The 24,737-nt window shown below is 39.2% G+C and overlaps 1 protein-coding gene across 2 annotated transcripts in view; it reads right to left on the reverse strand.

The window, feature by feature from the left end:
- LOC146999807 (X-linked lymphocyte-regulated protein PM1-like) overlaps positions 1–23,770 on the reverse strand; it is a 29,110-nt gene extending 5,340 nt beyond the window's left edge. The window contains exons 1-4 of one of the 2 annotated variants that reach the window (XM_085834430.1): positions 23,724–23,766; positions 22,057–22,189; positions 9,955–10,024; positions 9,378–9,412 (exon numbers count right to left, since the gene is read on the reverse strand). In XM_085834430.1, the coding sequence (XP_085690556.1) occupies positions 9,378–9,412; positions 9,955–10,024; positions 22,057–22,165 (214 nt within the window). In that variant the 5' untranslated portion in view covers positions 22,166–22,189; positions 23,724–23,766. Of the gene's footprint in view, positions 1–9,377; positions 9,413–9,954; positions 10,025–22,056; positions 22,190–23,723 lie in introns of both variants that reach the window. The other variant, XM_085834431.1, reaches the window with a different exon arrangement.
- Positions 23,771–24,737: the final 967 nt, after the last annotated feature.

Below are 24,737 nucleotides of genomic sequence, written 5' to 3' on the forward strand. Positions count from 1 at the left end.
ATAGAGCATCACCCAACATCCTCCTCTGCCCTCCACATGTGTATATATGTACCACAGACAAGAACATACAAAAAATAAAAATTAAGTTTCATTAATGTCACACCAAAGCACTATTTTCATTTTCTGTATCACAGGAAAAAATTATTCCACGATGCTAAATCAAAAATATTTGCAAGAGTCTGTGTCATGAGTAGACCTTGGGATCTGACTCTGCACCTAATCCCACAAGAGCCAGAGGAAACTCAACTTCCAGGTGCTCTACCACTCGCAGGATCATAGTAAAGGCCCCCACATCAGGTGTAACTGAGTCCCAAAAGATCTAGGCACAGAGGAAATCCTGCCAGGCCAGTGGCCTGGATTTCTTCCTGACTGAACCTGTACATAGGGCAGACCTGAGATCCTGGCTCAGAAACCACTCTTAAGACATCCAGAGGGAGTCCCACTCCAATGTACTCTGAAGTGCCCAAGATCACATGATCACAAAGGAAGCTTGACTCTCAAGAGATGTGAAAACACACCCAGGAACACTGGAGTTCTGACAGACGATCACAGCTGAGGACTCAGCATCTTTTGCAGCACCCTGTGTAACTAGGACCACCACAAGATCCAGGGCAACAAAAACAACCTCCCAGGCAGAGGCACGGGTTCCTTGTGGCTTGCATCTCTGTCCAGAGAAAACCTCGGGATCTGGCACCCCACCAAACCTTGCAACACACAGAGAAAGCTAAACTCCCAAGAGCTCTGACACAGCAGGATCTCAGGAGATTTTTCACACCAGGATTTCAGGATTCAAGAGGCAACTTGAGGCCAGCACCTGGGCACTTAGGCATGTAATCTGCAGACACCAACAAGGTCCCCACAGGACTCTCCACAGAATCTTAGAACCTCTGGTGAATTGAACACAACTTCTTCTCCAATCCAATCTCGAAGGACCTGAGACAGCATTAAGGAGGGAAGCAGAAAACCCGGCCTGACCAGAGTCACAAATCCCTTCCAGTTGACACTAGCACTGGGGCAACATGGGCTCCGAGTCTACGGACACCCCCAAAGTCCCCAGAGAACTTTCCATGGGATCTTAGGCCCTCTGGTGAGTGGAACACAACTTCTGCTAGGAGGCAGATTTGAACACCACATATCTGGGCACCTTCCCTGCAAGAGTAGAGCTTGCCTGCAGAGAGTACTCTGACGACTAAAACTCAGGAGAGAGCTAGACACCCAGGTTTTCTGATAGAGGCTAACATAATAACCTGAGGAACAATCTCTAACCAGAGACAGCTATAACAACTCACTCCACAGATTACCAGATCGAAAAAGGCAAACATAAGAATTTTTTAACAGAAACCAAGACCACTCACCATCATCAGCACTCATTACTCCCACCCTACACAATCCTGGGCACCCCAAAAAACCCAAAAAGATAGACCAGGATTTAAAAGCATATCTCATGATGATGGTAGAGGACATCAAGAAGAACTTTAATAACTCACTTAAAGATATATAGAAGAACACTGCTAAACAGGTTGAAGACCAAAAAAAAAAAAAAAAAAAAAAAAAAATCCCTTAAAAAATTGCAGAAAAACACGACCAAACAGGTGATGGAATAAATAACATCATCCAAGACCTTAAAAGAGAAGTAGACACAATTAAAAAAAAAAAAAAAACCCAAAGTGAGGCAACGCTGAAAATAGAAACCCTAGGAAAGAAATCTGGAACCATAGACTTGAGCATCAGCAACATAATACAAGAGATGGAAGAGAGAATCTCAGGTGCAGAACATTCCATAGAGAACATTGGCACAACAATCAAAGAAAATACAAAATGCAAAAAGATCCTAACTCAAAACATCCAGGAAATCCAGAACACAATGAGAAGACAAAAACTATGGATAATAGGAGTAGATGAGAATGAAGATTTTCAACTTAAAGGGCCAGCAAATATCTTCAACAAAATTATAGAAGAAAACTTACCAAACCTAAAGAAAGGCATGCACATGAACATACAAGAAGCCTACAGAACTACAAATAGACTGGACCAGAAAAGTAATTCCTCTTGACACATAATAATCAAAACAAAAAATAAAGAGAGAATATTAAAAGCAGTAAGGGAAAAAGGTCAAGTAACATATAAAGGCAGGCCTATCAGAAAAACACCAGACTTTTCACCAGAGACTATGAAAGCCAGACGATCCTGGACAGATGTTATACAGACACTAAGTTAACACAAATGCCAGCCTAGGATACTATAACCAGCCAAACACTCAATTACCATTGATGGAGAAACCAAAGTATTCCATGACAAAACTAAATTCACACATTATCTTTCCACCAGTCCAGCCCTTCAAAGGATAATAGCAGGAAAAAACAAAACTAAAAAACAAACAAAACAAAACAATACAAGAACAGAAACCACGCCCTATAAAAAGCAACAAAGTAATTCTTCAACTAACCAAAAAGAAGGCAAACACAAGAACAAAATGCCAACTCTAACAACAAAAATAATAGGAAGCAACATTTACTTTTCCTTAATGTCTCTTAATATCACTGGACTCAATTCCCCAATAAAGAGACATAGACTAACGACTGGCTATAAAAACAGGACACAATATTTTGCTTTTTAGAGGAAACCCATCTTAAGGAAAAAGACAAACACTACCTCAGAGTGAAAGTCTGGAAAACAATTTTCCAAGCAAATGGTCTGAAGAAACAAGTTGGAGTAACCATTCTAATATCGAATAAAATCAACTTCCAACCCAAAGTTATCATAAATGAGAAGGTGGGACACTTCATACTCATCAAAGGTAAAATTCTCCTAGAGGAACCCTCAATTCTGAATATCTATGCTCAAATACATGGGCAGTCAAATTCATTAAATAAACTTTAGTAAAGCTCAAAGCACACATTGCATAGTGTGAGACTTCAACACACTTTCATCAATAGACAGATTGTGGAAACAGAAACTAAACAGGGACACAATGAAACTTACAGAAGTTATGAAACAAATAAACTTAACAGATATCTACAGAAGATTGTATCCTAAAACAGAAGGATATACCTTCTTCTCAGCACCTCATGGTATCTTCTCCAAAACTGACCATATAATTTGTCACAAAACAGTATTCAACAGATACAAAAATATTGCAATTGCCCCATTGCATTCTATCAGACCACCATGGACTATGGATGATCGTCAATAACAACATTAATAAAGGAAAGCCAACATTCATGTGGAAACTGAACAACATTCTTCTCAATGATACCTTCGTCAATGAAGGAATAGAGAAAGAAATACAAGACATTTTAGAGTTTAATGAAAATGAAGCCACAACATACCCAAACTTCTGGGACACAGTGAAAGCATATCTAAGAGGGAAACTCATAGCTCTGAGTGCCTCAAAAAGAAACTAGAGAGAGCACACACTAGTAGTTTACAACACAAATAAAAGTTCCAGGAAAAAAGGAAGCAAATTCACTCAAGAGGAGTAGAAGGCAGGAAATAATTGAACTCAGGAGTGAAATCAACCAAGTGGAAACAAGAACTATTCAAAGACTCAATCAAACGAGGATCTGGTTCTTTGAGAAAATCAACAAGATAGATAAACACTTAGCCAGACTCACTAGAGGGGACATGGACAGCATCCTAATTGACAAAATCAGAAATGAAAAGGGAGACATAACAACAGATCCTTAAGAAATCCAAAACTCCATCAGATCCTTCTACAAAAGGTTATACTCTGGAAAACATGGACAAAATGGACACATTTCTAGACAGATAGAAGGTACCAAAGTTAAACCAGAATCAAGTTAATGATCTAAACAATCCCATATCCCCTAAAGGAATAGAAGAAGTCATTATTAGTCTCCCCACCAAAAATAGCCCAGGACCAGATGGGTTTTGTGGAGAGTTCTATCAGACCTTTAAAGACGATCTAATTCCAGTTCTTCACTAACAATTCCACAAAATAGAAGCAGAATGTACTCTACCCAACTCAATCTGTGAAGCAACAATTACTTTGATACCTAAACCACAGAAAGATCTAACAAAGATGGATTACTTAAGACCAATTTCTCTTACGAATATCGATGCAAAAATATTCAATAAAATCTTGCTAACTGATTCCAAGAACACATTAAAATAATCATCCATCATGACCAAGTAGGTTTAATTTCAGGGATGCAGGGATGGTTTAATATATGTAAATCCATCAATGTAATCCATTATATAAACAAACTCAAAGACAAAAACCACAGGATCATCTGCTTAGATGCGGAGAAAGCATTGACAAAATCCAACACCGTTTCATGTTAATAGTCTTGGAAAGATTAGGAATTCAAGGCCCAAACCGAAACATGATAAAAGCAATCTACAGAAAACCAGTAGCCAACGTCAAAATAAATGGTGAAAAGCTGGAAGCAAACCCACTAAAATCAGAGACTAGACAAGGCTGCCCACTTTCTTCCCTCCTATTCAATATTGTACTTGACATCTTAGCCAGAGCAGTTCGACAACAAAAGGAAATCAAGGGGACACAAATTGGCAAGGAAGAAGTCAAAATATCTATTTTTGCAGAGGATATGATGGTATATATAAGTGACCCCAAAAATTATACCAGACAACTCCTAAACATGATAAACAGTTTCGGTGAAGTAGCTGGATTTAAAATTAACTCAAACAAGTCAATGGCCTTTCTCTACACAAAGAATAAACAGGCTGAGAAAGGAATTAGGTAACAACACCCTTCTTAATAGTCACAAATAATAAAAAATACCTTGGCGTGACTCTAACTTCTGGGATCAAATTAAATGGAGAGAAACTTGATGCAATCCCACTAAAATAAGACAAGACAGGACTAGACAAGGATTCTCAGTCTCTCCCTACTTGTTCACTATAGTACTAGAAGTTCTACCCAGAGCAAATAGACAACAAGAGACGTCAAAGGAATAAAAAATTGGAAAGGAAGAAGTCAAAATATCACTATTAGAAGATGATAAAATAGTATATTTAAGTGACCCCAAAAATTCCACCAGAGAACCTGTAAACCTTAAAAACAACTTCATCAAAGTGGCTAGATATACAATTAACTGAAACAAATCAGTAGCTTTCCTCTACTCAAAGGATAAACAGGCTGAAAAGAAATTATGGAAACAACACCTATCAAAAGTCACAAATTATAATACCTTGGTGTGACTCAAACCAAGCAAGTGAAAGATCTCCATGACAAGAACTTCAATTCTCTGAAGAAAGAAATTACAAATCTCAGAAGATGGAAAGATCTCCCATGCTTCATAGATTGGTGACCCGATTAATTTAGTAAAAGTGGATGTCTTGCCAAAAGCAATCTACAGATTCCATGCACTCTCCATCAAAATTCAAATTCAATTCTTCATAGCGATAGAAACAGCAATATGCAAAATCATTCGGAATATCAAAACCCCAGAATATCGAAAAACAGATCTCAACAATAAAAGAACTTCAGGGGGAATCATCCGTGACCTCAATCTGTATTATACAAAAATAGTGATTAAAAAAAAAAAGTGTATGGTAATGGTACAGAGACAATGGCTTTATGAAATTCACAGGCAAATGGATGGATCTAAATTATATCATCCTATATGAGGTAACAAAACCCCAAAGTAAAAAAACATGGTATGCACTCACTGATAATTGGGTATTAGCCTAAAATCTCAGAATACCCAAAATGTAATTCACAGTCCACATGAAGCTCAAGTAGAAGGAAGACAAAAGTGAGGGTGTTTCGGGCCTTAGAATGGGGAACAAAATACTACTGGGAGGAAATATTGAGACAAAGTTCAGGGCACAGACTGAAGGAATGACCACACAGAATCTGCACAACCTGTGGAACCATCTCATATACAGACCCAGTACAGACACCAGACCCAGTCACCATTGTAGATACCAACAAGTACTTGCTGACAGTAGCCTAATAAGGCTGTCTCCTGAGAGGCTCTGCCAGAGCTTTGTAGGAACAGAGACTGAATCTCACAGCCAGCAATCAGACTGATCATGGGGTTCCCAGTGGAGGAGTTAGAGGAAGGACTGAAGGAGCTGAAGGGGTTTGCAACCTTATAGGAAGAATATCAATACGAACCAAACAGACCATCCAGGGTCTGCCCAACATATGGATCCATCCCATACACAGACAGCAGACACATTCACTATTGTCGATACCATGTGCTTGCTGACAGGAGCTGAATATGACTGTCTTATAAGAGGCACTGCCAGAGCTTGGCAAGAACAGAGGTTGATGGTCACAGCCTGATCATGGGGTCCCCAGTGGAGGGGATGAGGAAGGACTGAAGGAGCTGAAGGGGTTTCTAACCTTACAGGAAGAACATCAATATGAAACAAGTAACCCCCCAGAGCACCCAGGGACTATGCCACCAAACAAAGAGGGGGACCCATGATTCCAGCTACATATATATTAGAGGATGGCATTGTCAGACATCAGTGAGAGAAGAGGTCCTTGGTCCTGTGATCCTGTGAAGGCTGTATGCCCAAGTGCATGTAACTGCCACAGTAGAAATGTGGGAGTGGGTGGTTGGGAGAACATGCTCATAGAAGCACAGGGAGGGTCGAATGGAATAGAAACTTTCTGGGGTGAAATCAGGAAAAGGCTAATATTTGAAATGTAAATAAACACAGACACACACAGACACAAACACACACAAACACACAAACAAAATTATGGCTTTAACTGTGACTTCAAGTAGGTTTATATGTAATCTCAGGATGATATAAATTTTGGTACCATTCCTGCTAAGTTTTTGATAAATTAGAGTAAATGTCTCTGCATCTCAGTCTCCAAATGAAATCATGGTTGTTTTTATCACAACCAAGCTCCTCAATCTGTTTCATCACAATACAAACCTAAAGCAGATCTAAAATATAAAGTTCTTCCTGTTTGGACAAATATTTTACTGCTACAGCAAGAAGTACTGGTTTCAAACTTCAACAATGAAAAAAAAAAAGGATAAAAAAAATTAAATATAAAAAAATAAAATATACATGTTTCCTCAGGTCCAGGTACATTTTGTAAGGATGAGGACTTTAGGTTCAAGGCTAGTCCAAGCTGCAATTGAGGATTCAGACAATCCTGAGATATAGAGTTACAGCTTACTTCCCTAAACCAAAACAACATATAAATAAAGACTGCCTGGCCTAAATTATGTCTGAAGTCCCAGTACTTCTGAGGCTGAGAGCAGCCTCTGTATTTTGAGGCAGTTTGGAGACTATATATAGAAATTTCAGCAATCTGGCATTTTAACAACAGGTAGAAGAAAATGAAGACTGGTCTTTAGTTTATTTATAATGAATTCCTGTTGGGCAGCAGCAGCAAAAAGAAGGTTTTAGTCTGTTGGTGTCACTAACTGACATCCAGTTTACTAACACCTCACATCTCCAGGCCCCAAGAAGACTTTCAGGGTCTGCAATACCCTGGCATTCCTGCTTTCTGCTAGGAGCTATTCTGTGCAAACTCCTGCCCTTAGTGAAGTTCTCTGTTTTTCTCAGCAGATGCCGATGGGAAAGTCAATTGTGAACTTGGAAGCAGTACCTTCCTGAGTCCAGTGAGAGTCACCTCCTCTCCTTACTCTTGAAGTAACACGTCCACCCTTCCACCTTCATCCCAACACAGACCTCCAGCTCAAACAGGATTAACCATCTTTCAACAGACAATTGACTACCTCCACTGAGACTTCTCCCTACCATGCTTCCTCACGGACATATCTTCCTCAAGAACTGGGCTTCCATGACCACTACAAAGCATACTGGTTAACAGGGTTTGGATAGCAGGAAAGCAATCTCAGCACAGCCCCTTGCTGATTGGTCGTGTTTTCACATGTGTACTAAGGGTGAGTTAGGCTTTATCACTCATCTGTCATCCAAGCAGCAAAAGGGAGGTAGTATTTTAGCTGCTACTAATACCCAGAGGCTTTTCATTTTCCAAGTTTGCAATACTAACTTGAAAGTTAAAATAAATGAACCCCTAAAAGACTCTCCTACTTTTTTTTTCAGATGAAGGGCCTCTTGATTGTAATTTAAATTGTTTTATTTTTTATGTAATGTGTTTTTGCATGTTTGTATTTATACAACCTGCATGTATGTTGTTCATAGAAACTAGAAGAGAATTCCAAAACCCCTGGATATAGAATTAAAAATGGTTGTGAGCCATTATGTGGGTTCTAGGAACTAAAACTTGGTTCTGTCCAAGAACAACAAGTGCTCTTAATTTCTAAGCCATCTTTCCATCCCTGTCCTTTGCATGTTTTAAGGTGTGCTGGATCATGTCTCTCGATAGATGTTCATTTTTACTATACAGGAGAGATCATAAAATTATGACACTTTCTTAATATTATCTATTTCAAGAAAGAAAAAAAAACACCATAATTTTACTGGATTGTGTAAATCTTAAAAAGAGTTTCAGCAAAAAAAAAATGATGTGTATATATTTCAGTATGAGTGTACACAAGAAAGCCACAAATAGACATCTACTGCATTCTAATCATATTCCAACTTACTTTAATTTTATTTTTTTATTCAAGACAGGGTTTCTCTGTATAGCCTTGGTTGTCCTGGAACTCACCCTGTATACCAAGCTGGCCTCAAACTCAGAAATCTCCCTGCCTCTGCCTCCCAATTGCTGGAATTAAGGAATGTGACATTACTAGCTGACCAAACTTAAAACTTGAGACATGGTCTCTCAGAATCTGCAGCTCACCAATGCCACTAGCCTTGCTAGCCAACAAGGTGTCTCCACCTACTCAACACTGGGTTGCAGCCTGCATTTTTTAAGTGGATTCTATGTCCCCACCTTAACTCCATATACTTTCAAGGCAAGCATTTTACCAAAACAGCTTGTAGCCACTCTCTTCATTTTTCCCTCTCTCTCTCTAATCATGCCTAAGTTTAGGCTCCTAAAATGCTTAATGCCGGTTTTGCTCGTTTCCTTACAACAAATTGGGTTTCTTGCTCACTTTACAATCTGAAGTTGATTTGGAAAACTGCACAAACTAACATTTCATTGGAGAGGCTTATTGCAGTGTTTTGTTTGTTTGGTAGTTTTTTTTTGTTAATTTGGTGGGTTGGTTGGGTTTTGTTTTGTTTTGTTTTGTTTTTCTTTTTTTGTTTTGCCCACTGAAGATGAAACTCATAACTTTTACATGTTATTTTACCACTGAGCTACACCTTCAGCTAATCATTCATTCTGAATGTTGGTTGAGAAGTCATCTCATATGGGTTTTAAAGAGAACTACAATTACTGTGAAATCTAAAATTATCCCCTATGGTATAGGGGTTATAGAGATCTGATTCCCTCTTCTGACCTCTTCAAAAATCAGGCAAAAACCTCCAAAAACACGTACCTCCAGATTTATCCAACATACTGTCTAGTTCACCTCTGTTAAGAAAGGAATATAAAAATTAATGTAAGAAATATCGTGAACTGGTAGGACATTTTTCTTCCCCACAGAAAACTTTAAACAGAACCTTTTTTTAATTATTTATAATAAATATATGTTTGGTTCGGAACAAATGACATATACATATAAAATACATGGTGGACTACCAAAGTGAACTTGTATGATTTACTTTTTACAATTCATACATTTACACCCCACAGTAGTTTATTCATACCTCTACGACTCCTGTTGAGACCCTTCTTCTTCCCAGATGGCCCCCTCTTATTCTTTTGATGTTTTTCCTTTTCTTTTTGTGTATACCTGGGAAGATCTCATGCAGGTGGTCCTACTGTATGAGTTGCTATGTGTTTGTGATCACAATGTCTCAAGGACCTCAATCTGGGCTTGAACACAACATATAGTAGTGTCTGACTTTGAATTGTTCATCTTCCTGAATCTACTTCTCCAGTGAAGGGATCACAAACACTACTTATGAAGTACTCTATTGAACTCTATTGAAATACTCTATAGAAAATTTTACCGCATATCTCCATCCTTTTTTATGTGAGTCGATATATTCTCATCTTTGTCAAATGCTGGGCTCTTCTTTACTGTATTGACAAGAGAAAATAGAAACATTTGAATGGATGCTATATAAGTAATAGATAATAAAGTACTAAAGATTTGAATTTCTCTCAAGAAACTGCCCATGTGAGTTTTTGAAAGAGATTTTAGAAAGGAAATAATTACATCGATGAAATCCAGGACACAAAGAGATGACGAAACTTAAGGATAATAGGTATCGATGAAAAGTAATTTTTCCAAACTATAGGGACAGTGAGTATATTCAACAAAATTATAGAAGAAAATTTCCCTAACCTAAAAAAAGTGTTTCCCGTGAATATACAAGAAGCCTACAAAACTCCAAATAGTTTAGACCAGAAGAGAAATTCCTGCCATCATATAATAATCCAAACATCAAATGCAAAAAAAAAAAAAAAAAAGTAAAAGAAAAAAGAACAGAATGAAAGAAAGAATATTAAAAGCAATATGGGAAATTTCAAGTAACTTATAAAGGAAGACTTATCAGAACTATACCTAACTTAACCTCTGAGACTATGAAAGCCATAAGATCCTGGGCATATATCATACAGAAATGCCAGCCAAGGCTATAATACACAGCAAAAATATCTTACCATAGTTTGAGAAAAGAAGGTATTCCATGAAAAAACAATATTTACACAATATTTTTGAACAAATCCAGCCCTCCAAGGGATAATAAAGGGAAAACTCCAATATAAGGAGGGAAATTACACTCTCGAAAAAGCAAGACATTTATCTTGAAGCAAACATAAAAGAAGATAGCTACATGAAAAAATTCCACCAAAATATCAGGAAGCAACAAAGACTTTTCCTTAGTATCTCTTAATATGAGGGGATTCAATTCACCAATAAAAAGACATAGACTAACAGACTGGATTTGTAAGCAAGACCCATCCTACCAGAAACAAACCTCAGGGACAAAGACAGATATTACTTCAGAGTAAAAGGCTGGAAAACAATTTTCCAAGATAATGTTCCAAAGAAACAAGCTTGAGTAGCAATTCTAATATCAAATAAATTTGACTTTCAACCCAAAGTTATCAAAAAAGACAAAAAGGGACACTTCATATTCATCAAAGTTAAAATTTACCAAGATGAACTCCCAATTCTGAACATTTATACATCAAATGCAATGGCATTCACATTCCTATAAGAAACTTTAGTAGAGCTCAAATCACACATTGTACCCAAGACAATAATAGCAGAACTCCCCTCCCTCATTAATAGACAGATACTGGAATCAAAAATTAAATGGGACTCAGCGAACCTAACAGAAGTTATGAAACAAATAGATTAGTTGATATCTATAGAACATTTTACCCTAAAACAAAATGATGCCCATTCTTCTCAGCACCTCATGATGTCTTCTCCATATAATCAGTCCCAAAACATGCCTTAACAGATATAAAAATGTTGTAATAATCCCATGCATCCTACCTGATCACCAAGGACTAAGGTTGATTTTCAATAATGTTATAAATAATTGAAAACACACATAAACATAGTAGGTGAACAACAATATAGTGAGTGATAACTTGGGCAAGGAGGAAATAGAAATAAATTTAAGACTTTTTAGAGTTTAATGAAAATGAATCTGCAACATACCAAAAGTTATGGGACACAATGAAAGCAGTTCTAAGAAGGAAACTCATAGCTATGAATGCCTCCAAATAAAAATTGGACAGAGGATATAGGAGTAGGTTGACAGCACACCTAAACATTCTAGAACCAAAGGAAGTAAATTCACTCAAGAGGAGTAGAAGGCAGGAAATAATCAATCTCAGGGTTGAAATCAACCAAATGGAAACAAAGGAATTCTACACACACACACACACACACACACACACACACACACACACACACACACACACACAAATCAAACAAATTAGGAGCTGATTCTTTGAGAAAATCAAGAAGATAGATAAAATATTAGCCAGACTAACTACAGGGCAAAGAGACAGTAACCAAATTCACAAAACCAAAATTGAAAAGGGAGCCATAACAACAGAAACTTAGGAAATCCAGATCAGATCTTATAAAACAAGCATGTATTCAAAAAAAAAAAAAATGAAAATAACGAAATAAGCAAAAAATGCACACTTATCTAGAGAGATAATAGGTACGAAATTGAAATCAGTATCAGATAAATCCTGTAATTACTCCCATAACCCCTAAAGAAATAGAAGCAGTCATTAATAGTCTCCCAACCAAAAAAGGCCCAGGATCTGATGAACCCATCAGATTTCTATCAGATCTTCATGTGTGAGACCTCCACTTAGAGCGTTTCTCCCTGGAAGGTAAAGCCCCTGGACTTTCCCCAAGCTTGTTTTCCCTAATCTCTAAACATACAGCTAGAAAGAAGCTCTTTGTTAACTATAGCCTGCAAAAAGCCTTTTTTTGTTTCTGAGCCTTACAGCCAGAGATGTGATAATTGAAATTTTACCAAAGACATCTGGGCAGAGAAGAACACTCCTCCCAACTCTTCCCATCTCCTCCCAACTGCACCCAGTTCCTCCCAACTCCTCCCAACTCCTCCCAACTCTACCCACCTCCTCCTAGCTATCCTCCCAACTCTTCCCAATTCCTCAGCTAGCTGTTAAAAGCCCCCCACTGTCACCACTCGGGGTTGAATTCCCCACCCTGTACGGTAGAAGGACATCATTCTCAGCTAGCTGATAATAAAACGTCTTGTAGTTTGCATCAGGTGTGATTATGTCTCGAGTTTGCTGTCCAGCTCATTCCGGTACATGAGTGGAAGCCCAACTTCCGGAGTCTTACATGTGCGTTCTCATACACCAGGAGGCCTACCCCAGTTCTCAGAGACCCCACTAGGAGGTAGGATCCTGTCTTTGCTATGTCTTTGTCTGTCGGCTGTGTTTGAATTCAGCATTATGGTTTGCAGTTGTCTGCACTCCTGAGAGCAACCCTGTTCTGGATGGAGGGCAGGGATACTGACAGACATGTTAGTCGTAACCACTTGCTGCACTGGGAGACATCCCAGAAGGTCTGAGGGAGCTCCAGGGATGCATGGAGATCTCCAATCGAGGTGCCAAATGAGAGTGTGCTCACTTGGCTGTCTGTTTCTGTTACTGGGTGCCAAGTGAGCATGTGCTCACTCAGCTGTCTATTTCTGTTTATATATATATTTATATATATAGTGTTTGTCTCCCTGTATGTGACTCTGATGATGGGACAGACTATTAGCACTACTCTTGGACTGACTCTTGAAAATTGAACTGAAATTACTACTAGGATTCACAGTCTGTTTGTAGATGTCAGAAAGAAATTTTGGAGAACTTTCTTCTCAACGAAATGGCCGGCTTTTGGTGTTACTTGGCCAACAGAGGGCACTATTGAACTGATTGTGATTTCTGCAGTTAAAGATGTTGTTGCACAGAAGAGACTAGGGTCTCAACCAGAACAAGCACCCTACATTGACATCTCGGAAATTTCCGCGCAGGAAGCTCACCTGACCCCATCCTGGTTGAAGCCTTGGGTTCAGAAAAACAAGCTGGACTCCCGAGTCCTAGCTTTCCACCACTCACTAAAAACAAAACAAAACAAAACAAAACAAAACAAACAAACAAAAAAAAAAAAAAACCCTAAGATAAATATGTTGGGGGGTGAACTGCAACCCTTGGCTCCTCCCAAGATCTATCCAGAGATAGAAGAACCTCCAGAATATTGTAACACCACACCCTCATAACACTAAACGGTCTCTCCCAGATACCTCACCAGGGTACCACTGGAGACACGGGGGAGGGTCCAGCTGCTGGAACACAAGACAAATGAGCATGGAGCCCAGAGAGACTAGACTCAACAACCTTGCTGGCTTTAGGTACTTATGGCCTACTCCAGCAGACCTCGGAACTGCAGCCCCTTCATTACTGGTCTTTTTCCTTCTCTGATCTTTATAATTGGAAGGCAAATCACGCTGCCTTCTCTGAAAACCCCTCTACCCTTACTAATCTAATGGAATCTCTCATGTTCTCTCATCAGACAACTTGGGATGACTGTCAACAGCTTTTAAGGGTTATTTTTATCACACAGATAAGAAAAGGATTCTGCTGGAGGTAAGAATGAATGTGCTGGCGGCAAATGGATGGCTGACACAACTTCCAAATGAAATAGATGCATGCTTCCCCCTCTGACACATAGTGACTGGTACCCTAACAGGCCTGAAGGTAGTGAGCAGTTGAAATTTTGGCGCAGGGATACATTACCAGGAATGAGAGGAGCTGACAGACAACCCAGCAATGTGGCCAAGGTAAGAGGGATCCTACAAGAGGAAAAGGAGCAGAGTTTCTAGAGTGCCTCTTAGAAGCATACAGGCATTACACTCCCTGTGTCAGAGAGCCAGCAGGCCGCTCTGGCCATGGCTTTCATTGGGCAGTCTGCTTCTGCCATTAGGAGAATGTTACAGTGTCTAGAGAGTCTGTAAACACTATCTTTGCAAGATCTGGTTAAGGAGGCAGAGAGTGTACCATAAGAGAGAGACTAAAAAGAAATAGGAGAAAGAGAATAGAGAGCAGCTGAGGCAAGAGAAAGTAGATGAGATGGAAGGCAGGCAAGAATTTTAAATAGGATTTTGGATACATTTGCAAGTGATAAGGAAGTTTATAAAAAAGTTGGAGGGAGAAGGCAGACAGGGTACCTGGGCAACACAGGGCCAAAAAGACCTCAGAACTCCATAGGACCTTTACGACCACCTCTACATAAGGACCAATGTGGGTACTGTAAAGAAAAGGGACACTGGGCAAGAGACTGTGCCATGAAAGAGACTGATATCAGAACAACTAAGTCCTTACTCCAGAGGATGATGACTAGGGGATATGGGGCACAGACCCATTCCCTGAGACTAGTGTAAACCTAACTGTGGAAGAGACCCCTACGACTTCCCTTCTTGGTATCAGAACAGTTTTTTCAGTCCTGACAAAGTCACTAGAGAAATTGAGTAACCAGAAAAACGAAGTAATTGGGGCTACTGTTCAGAAACCATTCTCACCTTGCGTGGTAGCACATGCCTTTAATCACAGCACTCGGGAGGCAGAGGCAGGCGAATTTCTGAGTTCGAGGCCAGCCTAGTCTACAGAGTGAGTTCCAGGACAGCCAAGGCAACACAGAGAAACCCTGTCTAGAAAACACACACACACAAAAAAAAGACAGAAACCATAATCTTGGACCACTGATATGAAAATTAATCTAGGAGTAAGCCAAGTAACTGATTCCTTCCTCATCATTACTGAATGCCCCTCCACATTGTTTAGAAGAGACATAGTAGCAAATTTAAAAGTCCAAATAAGCTTTTCTTTTGAAGGAACTTCAATCCCTTGGCAAGCCTCTATCTCTATAATTTGAACTTTAAAATTAGAAGAAGAATATAGATTACATGAGCCTCAATCCCTGTCAAGAAAAGTATTAGAAGGGACCAGGTAAGGGAGATATCCTAAATGCTGGGCAGAGACGTGGGATATAAGAGAGGCAAAGAGGGTGCACCCCATCATTGTGACACTGAAAACTGATACAACAATACCCCATGAGCAAAGAGGCCCAAGAGGGCATCAGACCTCACATTCATAGTCTCTTAGAACTTGGTGTTTTGGTCCCTTGTCAGTCTTCCTGGAATACTCTGTTGCTACCAGTTAAAAAGCCAGGCTTTGCCACCCTGGCACTCTCTACCATACCCCCTTACTAAAGAGACTGTGACTTTCTCATGGACCCCCAAAGACCGGAAGCCTATAAAGAGATTAAAAAATCTTGCTTAGTGCATCAGCTCTAGTCCTGCAAGACCTGACCTAGCCTTTCATTCTCTATGTAGACAAAACAGCAGAAATAGTGAGATGGGTCCTGACCCAAGATCTGTGGAAATAGAAACAACCTGTGGCCCAATTGTTAAAAAAAAAAAAAAAATTAGACACAGTGGCCAGTAGATGACCATCTTGCTTAAAAGTTATCGCTGCTGCTGTGTCAGTATTTTTCAAAGAGGCTGACAAACTGACTCTAGGTCAATGAACTATAGTAGTAGCCCCTATATCCCCATGCCTTAGAAAGCATCATTAGACAGCTGCCTGATTGCTGGATGACTATTGCTCACAGGACCCATTAACAGAGCCTTTTACTGACTGAAAGAGTATAGTTTGCACCCCCTCCTATCCTGAATACTGCCACCTTGCTGCCGGAAGCCTACGACTTCCTACAAGTACACCAAGGTATAGACATCCTGGCAGAAAAAAACTGAAATTAAGAAAGACCTCACTGACCAGCCATGGCCAGGCTGCCCTAACTGGTACACAGATGGTATCCGCTTTTTGGTTGAAGGTAAAAGAAAAGCAGGGACAGCAGTGGTCAATGGAAAAAAAACCGTTGGGGACAGCAGCTTGCCTGAAGGCATGACAGCCCAGAGAGAAGAGCTAATCACACTCACCCAAGCCTTGCAGCTGGCCAAAGAGAAAAACATCAATATCTACAGAGACAGCAAGTATGCTTTCACCACTGCTCACATACATGGGGCGATCTATAGAAAACAGGAGTTACTCACATCTGATGGGAAAGATATTAAAAATAAAAAAGAAATCTTGAACCTATTAGAAGCCAAACACTTTCGAAAAAAAAACTAACTGGCCATCATACATTGCACCCATCTCCAAAAAGATCATGATGCCATAGTGAAGGGAAATCAGATGGCTGACCTTGCTGCCAAACATGCAGCCCTAGGAAAAAAAAAAAAAGAACTTAAAAACCATTATAAACTCAAAGACGCAGGCTTGGACTACATGCTAGAAGATCAAGAACAGAAAAAAAAAATACCTCAGATATGTGTATATACTACCCAAGGAGTGGCTAAGACCCAAGATGGTCACTGGATCCTGCCCACCAGAGAAGGGTTACAATATGTAGCCAATCTACACAGGCTCCCCCACTTGGAAACTAAGAAGCTAAAGAAATTGTTAAAAGCTCAAACTACTATGTTACTAGATTGCCAGATGTTGCCCAGGAGTTTTTTAATGAATGCCAAGCCTGTGCCCTCACCAATGTCAGGCACCAGAATAATGCTCCCCAGAGGGGGTTTAAGAGGTGACAGCCTGGTACATTCTGAAAAGTAGATTTCACTGAAGTTAATTTCACCAAGTACAGTAATAAATATCTATTACTTTTTATAGACACCTTTTTAGGCTTGGTCGAAGCCTTCCCCACTAAGAAGGAGACCGACAGTATTGTGGCAAAGAAGATATTAGAGGAAATGTCCCCATCATTTGGCATCCCTAAGGTACATTCATCAATCAAGTGACCCTCCTTCTTTGCCCAGGTAAGCCAAGGGTTAGCCAGAAAATTGGGGATCGATTGGAAGTTACATTGTCCCTACAGACCCCAGACATCAGAACAGGTAGAGCAGATGAATAGAGAATTAAAAGAAACCTTGACTAAATCGGCTTTAGAGACATGCAGAAAAGATTATGAAGCTCTCCTTCACTTCACCTTATTGTGAGTATGGAACACGACAGGAAAATTTAAACTTACACCCTTCCAACTTCTCAATTGGGGACCACCTTCCTTAACAGAAGCAGGGGGAATGTTTGACCCTGGTGTTCCTTTTTTTGAACCCCTGCTAGCTCGCTTAAAGACCCTAGAACTGGTCAGAAAAATGCCTTGGAATTGCTGAAAAATAAAACAAACAAAAAAAGCAAAAAACAAACAAACAAACCAAAAAAACAAAAACAAACAAACAAACAAAAAACACCTACCTGCTGCTTTTGGCAAGCCCCACCACCGCTACTCCAGCAGGTGCTGGGCTCCTGCACCCAGCCCACCATGGCTCACTGGCCCAGTGCTGCTCATATTCTCCAGGCAGTGCACAGGAACCTCCTCCCTCCCTTGTACCACGGCAAGAGAAACTTTTGTCTCATTCAAGTGCATTTTGAGGCTCTCAAGGTTACAAATCCTAGAGCTGTGACCTCATGTTGGCTTTGTTTGGCAGCTGGGCTAGCGGTTATTTTTCCTAGTTTTAAGACTAGAACTATGTAGAAGAAGTAGTGGGGAATGTGAGACTCCAACTTAGAGCGGTTCTCCCTGGAAGGTAAAGCCCCTGGATATTCCCCAAGCTTCTTGTCCCTGATCTCTACAAATGCAGTCAGAAAGAAGCTCTTTGTTATTTATAGCCTGCAAAAAGCCTTTTTGTTTCTGAGCCTTACAGCCTGAGATGTGATAATTGTAACTTTACGAAAGACATCCAGGCAGAGAACCACATTCCTCCCAACTCTTTCCAACTCCTCCCAACTCTTCTCCCAACTCCTCCCATCTGTTCCCAACTCCTCTGAACTTTCATCCCAATTCCTCAGCCAGCTGTTAAAAGCCCCCTTCTGTCACAGCTCAGGGTCAAACTCCCCTGCCCTGCACGGTGGGAGGAGTTTGTCCTCAGCTAGCTGATAATAAAACCTCTTTCTGTTTGCATCAGGTATAGTTTTTTCTTGAGTCATTGTGGTGCTGGCCAGCTCATTCCGGGACTTGAATGGGCTTCAGTGGAGGTCCAGTTTCGGGGGTCTTACACATGGAGACCTAATACCAATATTCTTCAAACTATTATGCAAAATCAAAAGAGAAGGAATACTATTGAGTTTATTCTATGAAGCCAGATTACAATTATATTCAAATGATACAAAGACCCAATGAAGAAAGGAAACTTCAGACCATTTTCCTGTATGAATATCAAAGCAAAAATACTCAATAAAATCCTTGCAAACTGAATCAAAGAATACATCAAAACGATCATCCATCATGGTCAAGTAGGCTTCATCCCTGCGATGGTTTAATATATGGAAATCCATCAAATTAATCCACTATAGAAATAAACTCAAAGACAAAAACAACATGCTCAACTCATTAGATGCTGAGAAAGTATTTGACAAAATGCACACCCATTTATAATGAAAGTCAAAGAAAGATAAGGAATGTAAGGCCCGTATCTAAACATAAAAAAAAAAAAAAAAAAAAAAAAAAAAAAAAAAAAAAACAATGGACAGCAAACCAGTAGCCAGCATTAAACTAAATGGTGAGAAACTTGAAACAATCCCACTATATCAGGGACTAGACAAGTCTGCCCACTTTCTCCCTACCTATTCAATATAGTAGTTGAAGACCTATCCAGAGTAATTAGACAACAAAAGGAGAACAAATGAATAAAAATTGGAAAGGAAGAAGTCAAAATATCACTATTTCCAGATGATATGATAGCATGTATCAGTGACCCAAAAATTTGCCAGAGAAATGCTAAACCTAATACACAACTTCAGTGCTGTAGTTGAATATAAAATTAACTCAAACAAGTCAATGGCCTTTTTCTACACAAAGGAAAAGCAGGATGAAAAACAAACTAAACAAAAAACAAACAAACAAACAAACAAAAAAACACCCTTCACAATAGTCACAAATAATATAAAATACCTTGGTGTGAATCTAATTTATGAAGAGAAAAATACATATGATAAAAACTTCAAATCTCTGAAGAAAGAAATCAAAAAAGATCTCAGAAGATGGAAAGATACCCCATGCACATGGATTGGAAGGATTAATAAAGTAAAAATGGCTGTCCTACCAAAAGGAATCTATAGATTCAATGCAATCCCCATCAAAATACCAACTTAATTCTTCACTGAGTTAGAAAGGGCAATTTGCAAATTCACCTGAAATTAAACAAACAAACAAACAAACAAACAAACAAAAACAAAAACAAAACAAGACAAAAAAGATAGGAAAAACTATCCCCAACAATAAAAGAACCTTTTGTGGAATAACCATGCGTGAACTCAAGCTGTACTACAGAGCAATTGTGATAAAAATGGCATGGTACAGGTAGAGTGATGATAGACAAGTAGATAAATGAAATAGAACTGAAGAGAGAGAAATAAACCCACACACATATGGACACTTGATCTTTGATAAAGGAGCTAAAACAATCCAGTGGAACGAAGACAGCATTTTCAAACAGTAGTGCTGGCTCAATCGGCAATTAGCATGTAGAAGAAGGCATATTGATCTATTCTCATCCCTTGTACAATGCTCAAGTCTAAGTGGATCAAGGAACTGTACATAAAACCAGAGACACTGAAACTTATAGAGAAGAAAGTGGGGAAGAACATGGAACAAGGGAAAAGGGGGAAAATTCTTGATGAAAAGAAATAAAAAAAGAGCAGCAATGGCTTGTGCTGCAAGATTAAACATGGAAAAATTGAACCTCATAAAATTGCTAAGCTTCTGTAAGGTCAAGGACACTATCAATAGGACAAAACTGCATCCAACAGATTGGGAAAAAAAATCTTTCCCAATCCTAAATAAGATAGGGGTCTAATATCTAATACATATAAAGAGATGAAAAATCTGGACTCCAGAAAATCAATTTTCTCTATTTTTAAAAATTGGGACAGAGCTAAACAAATAATTCCCAACTAAGGAATACCGAATGATTTAGAAGCACCTAAAAAATATTCAACATCCTTAATCATCAGGGAAATGTAAGTCAAAATAACCCAGAGATTCCACCTCACACCTGTCAGAATGGCTAAGATGTAAAATTCAGATAACAGCAGATGCTGGCAAGAATGTGTTGAAATATGAACACTCCATTGCTGGTGGATTTGCAAGCTGTTACAACCAGTTTGGAAATCAGACTGGTGGTTCCTCAGAAAATTGGACATAATTCTACTAGAAGATCCAGCAACAGTCCTCCTGGGCATATACCCAGAAGATGTTCCAACTTGTAATAAGGACACATGCTTCACTATGTTTATAGCAGCCTTATGTATAATAACAAGACTCTGAAAAGAAATCAGGTGACTCTCTTTAGAAGAATCAATATAGAACATCTGGTAATTTTTCTATAATGTATTACTACACAGCTATTAAAAGCAATGATTTAATGAAATTCTTAGACAAATGGATGGATCTGGATGATATCTTCCTAAGTGAGATAACCCAATCACAAAAGAACACACATAATATGCAATCATTGATAAATGGATATTATCCCTGAATCCCAGAATGACCAAGGTAAAATTTGCAAAACCCATGAAACTCAAGAAGAAAGACCAAAGTGTGATTATGTTGTTCCTTCTTAGAATGGGGAACAAAATACCCATGGGAGGAGTTACAGAGACAAAGTTTGGATCTTAGACTGAACGAATCCATACACTGCCTCACTTGGGGATCCATCCCATAAACAGCCACCAAACCCAGATACTATTGAAGATGCACCAAGAGCTTGGGGACAGGAGACTGATATAGTTGTCTCCTGAGAGGAACTGCCAGTGCCTGACCAATAAAGAAGTGGATGTTCACTGACATCCATTGGACTGAGCACAGGGTCCCCAAATATGGAGCTAGAGAAAGTACCCAAGGAGCTTAAGGAGTTTGCAGGAACTTAGGAGGAAAAAATAAACATAAACTAACAAGTACCCCCACAATTCTCTGGGACTAAACCACCAATCAAAGAAAAGAAATAATGGGGCATATGGACCCAGCTGCATATGTAGCAGAGGATGGACTAGTTGGTCATCAATGGGAGGAGAGCCACTTGTTCCTATAAAGGTCCTATGCCCCAGTATTGGGAAATGCTTGGGCTAGGAATTGGGAGTGGGTGTGTTGGGGAGCAGGGGGAGAGGGGAGAGCAGGGGATTTTTGGAAGGGAAAGTAGAAAAGTTGATAACATGTGAAATGTAAATAAAGTAAGTATATAATAGAAAAAGAAATGAAATAATTTATTTGCAGGTTTTATGAAATAAATTCATGTATGGCAAAGATATTATAGGAACTATGTCAGGTTTTTTCCTTGGGCAAAATCATAGCAAGTTATTGTTTCTCAACATATTGTGACTATAGTTTCAAGAGTAGGTATATGTGCTACTAAAACTTGTGTATAAAATAGATAAATATAGGGAAAATTAGAAATGAAGTCTATGAAAACTCTTAACAAAGATTTCTTCCATTTTAGGAGACTAGGTAAAGGTCTAATGAAATGCAGGACACAATTAATGCCCAACACTGGATATACCTTTAGTAAGAGATTCCTCTGAAACACTTATGTCATCTTCTTCATCATCACAGTCCAAAAGTAATAAGTAACCTTCCTTTGGTATCACCATCATTTTCTTAAGCGCCATTCTTCTCTTAAGAACTTAATAGTCCTCTTAGTTTAAAAAAAATTAAATAAAAATTAAAAGGAAAAAAAAGAACTTAGTTATCTGAATAAAAGGTATCATTTAAATAATTAAAATGACAAAAAGTCAAATAATTATCTTAGCTCAATGAAAGATCATTTCTTTTGTTTTTTAACATATAGTATTTTTAATCATTTGTCTTTATCAGAGAGTTCTGTATACATATTCAATATGGTGATGCATATATATGTGTGTGTGTATATATACACAAATATACACATACACACACACACACACACACATACACACATATACCCATACACACACACACACATATATATGTGTGTGTATATATATATATATATATATATATATATATATATATATATATATATATATATATATATATATATAGTTCCCAGGAACATTTTCTCCATGTATCCTATTTATCATGTCCCTTTTCCTCACAACTTGTTTCAAAAACTTCTTTACCTTATTTAAAAAAAAAAAAAAAAAAAACTCCTTCAGAACCAAAGTTAACAATCTGCCATTTCTCAGTTTAAAAAAGACATAACCTGGCCACACTTCAATATGTGATTCCTCCCCTCCTTCCAGAAAACGATGAGCAAAATTTGTTCGCCTGTAATCTTTGAGGCATCTGAATTTTGGTCGAATCTCCCATACATTCTTTTTAAACAAAACATCAGCAATTCTTTTTATCAGTTTATCTCAGTCTAAGGTAAACTCACAGTTCTATCCAGAAAGATAACGAACATGGTAACTTTATGTTCATATCAAAAAGACCCAACACTTATTCTACAAGAAACACTCATCACCACCACCCAAACATAAAGGCCTTATATTGGAGAAAATGGGGATTTGGGGAAGCCGAGGATTTCAAACATCTGAAGATTGTAAGTTCGAGGCCAGCCCAAGACAGGAAAGCCGGAACTACAAAGATAGATCCCATCCTACAGAAATAAAATTGAGAGAAAAAGCTGAACATGGTAGTGCAAGTCTTTAATCCCAATAAATGGGCAATTGAGATGGAAGGATCCGTGGTCAGAATCCATCCCAGTTGACTTATGAATCTCTTGCAATATCTCCTCTTCTTCTTTTCATTCATTCTTCTTATACAACTCTACTGTCTGCAATGTCCATAAAGTGTATATCAAAGGAACACACCGTAGACAAGACAACGAGGAGGGAGGAATCCTCAGTGTGTTTCTAATGGATCCTGAACAGCACACAGGACAAGCGCCAAGGCTTCTCACCCATGGCTCCCTGGCCCCCGACCCCTAGTCCTGCAGCCGGCTCTCTGATCCTATCCCAAGGCCCCAAGCTTTTCTCTTCAAAGGGTTCCCAATCCTCTATGCCCCTGACCTGTTCAATCCTCTTCCATGAATAAGGTCCTCCACCTTCCATTCACCCTCAGATCCCAGAGGAAATGACTATGAGGAGCCTTTTCCTCACATAATGGCCACCTGGGCCTGAGATGCCCCACCCGGTAACACCTCGATTAAATGTCCAACAACCATGATCAGAGCCAACTATCACTTACAGATCATCTAAGAGATGAACACCTTCCAACCGCACCCTTCCGTGCTCAGATCCTCAAAGGAAAAAAAAAAAAAACTGTTGTCAGGAGCCAGGCCGGGATAGAGTTCTCTAAGTACCCTTAGTGATGCCAAATGTACAAAAAAGTTCTCACCCAAGGCCTGCGTTGAATGGCTGAATATACCCTGCGCATGCGTACATGGAGTACCATGTACCATCACTTTGAAGTGAGTTTTCAGGAGGTGGGAATAAGCTACTGGCTTTAAGACAAATGATTTCCTGTTTATAGGTTGATAAGCCCTTACAAACTTGAAAACCTTGAACAAATGTGTAACATATGAAACACTGCAAATGACACTAGTTAATTTCAACTGTAGAGGCTCTTGTAAGCATTTTTGGATTTTATTTATTTATGTGCGTAAGCATTTATTGTTGTGGATTGCTGCATGTACATACGCAAACCAGAAGAGTCTATGCTGTCCTAAGAGTTCAGAAAGGAGCATCCAGAATCCCTACAACCTCTGGTACCCTCCTGTCTCCACCTTCCTAGTATTGAGCTGGATTAGAAGAGTGTGCTAGGCAGTGCAGGCCCTCTCTCTCACTTATGTGCTTGGCCTCTCCGGCCCTCTCTCTCACTTATGTGCTAGGCAGCCCAGGCCCTCTCTCTCACTCATACATTAGGCCTTGCAGGCCCTCTCTCTCACTTATGTGCTTGGCTGGGCAGACCCTCTCTCTCACTTATGCCTCTGTTGCATACAGAGGCTGGAAGAGAGCACTGATTCTCTGAAAACGTGACTGTGCACAAATTGTGAGCCACTATGTGGGTGCTTTGTGCACCGTCCTCTGCATAGAACAGGTGCTTTTTTTTTGTTTGTTTGTTTGTTTTTGTTTTTTGTTTTATTTATTATTATTATTATTTTTCTAAACCGGGTTTCTCTCTGTAGCCCTGATTTTCCTGGAACTTACAACAGGCTGTCCTTGAATTCAGAAATCTTTGGCTTCTGCCTCCCAAATGCAG

Source organism: Mus caroli, unplaced genomic scaffold (genome assembly GCF_978045245.1).
Source record: "Mus caroli unplaced genomic scaffold, Mus_caroli_1 scaffold_38, whole genome shotgun sequence".
NCBI lineage: Eukaryota > Metazoa > Chordata > Mammalia > Rodentia > Muridae > Mus > Mus caroli.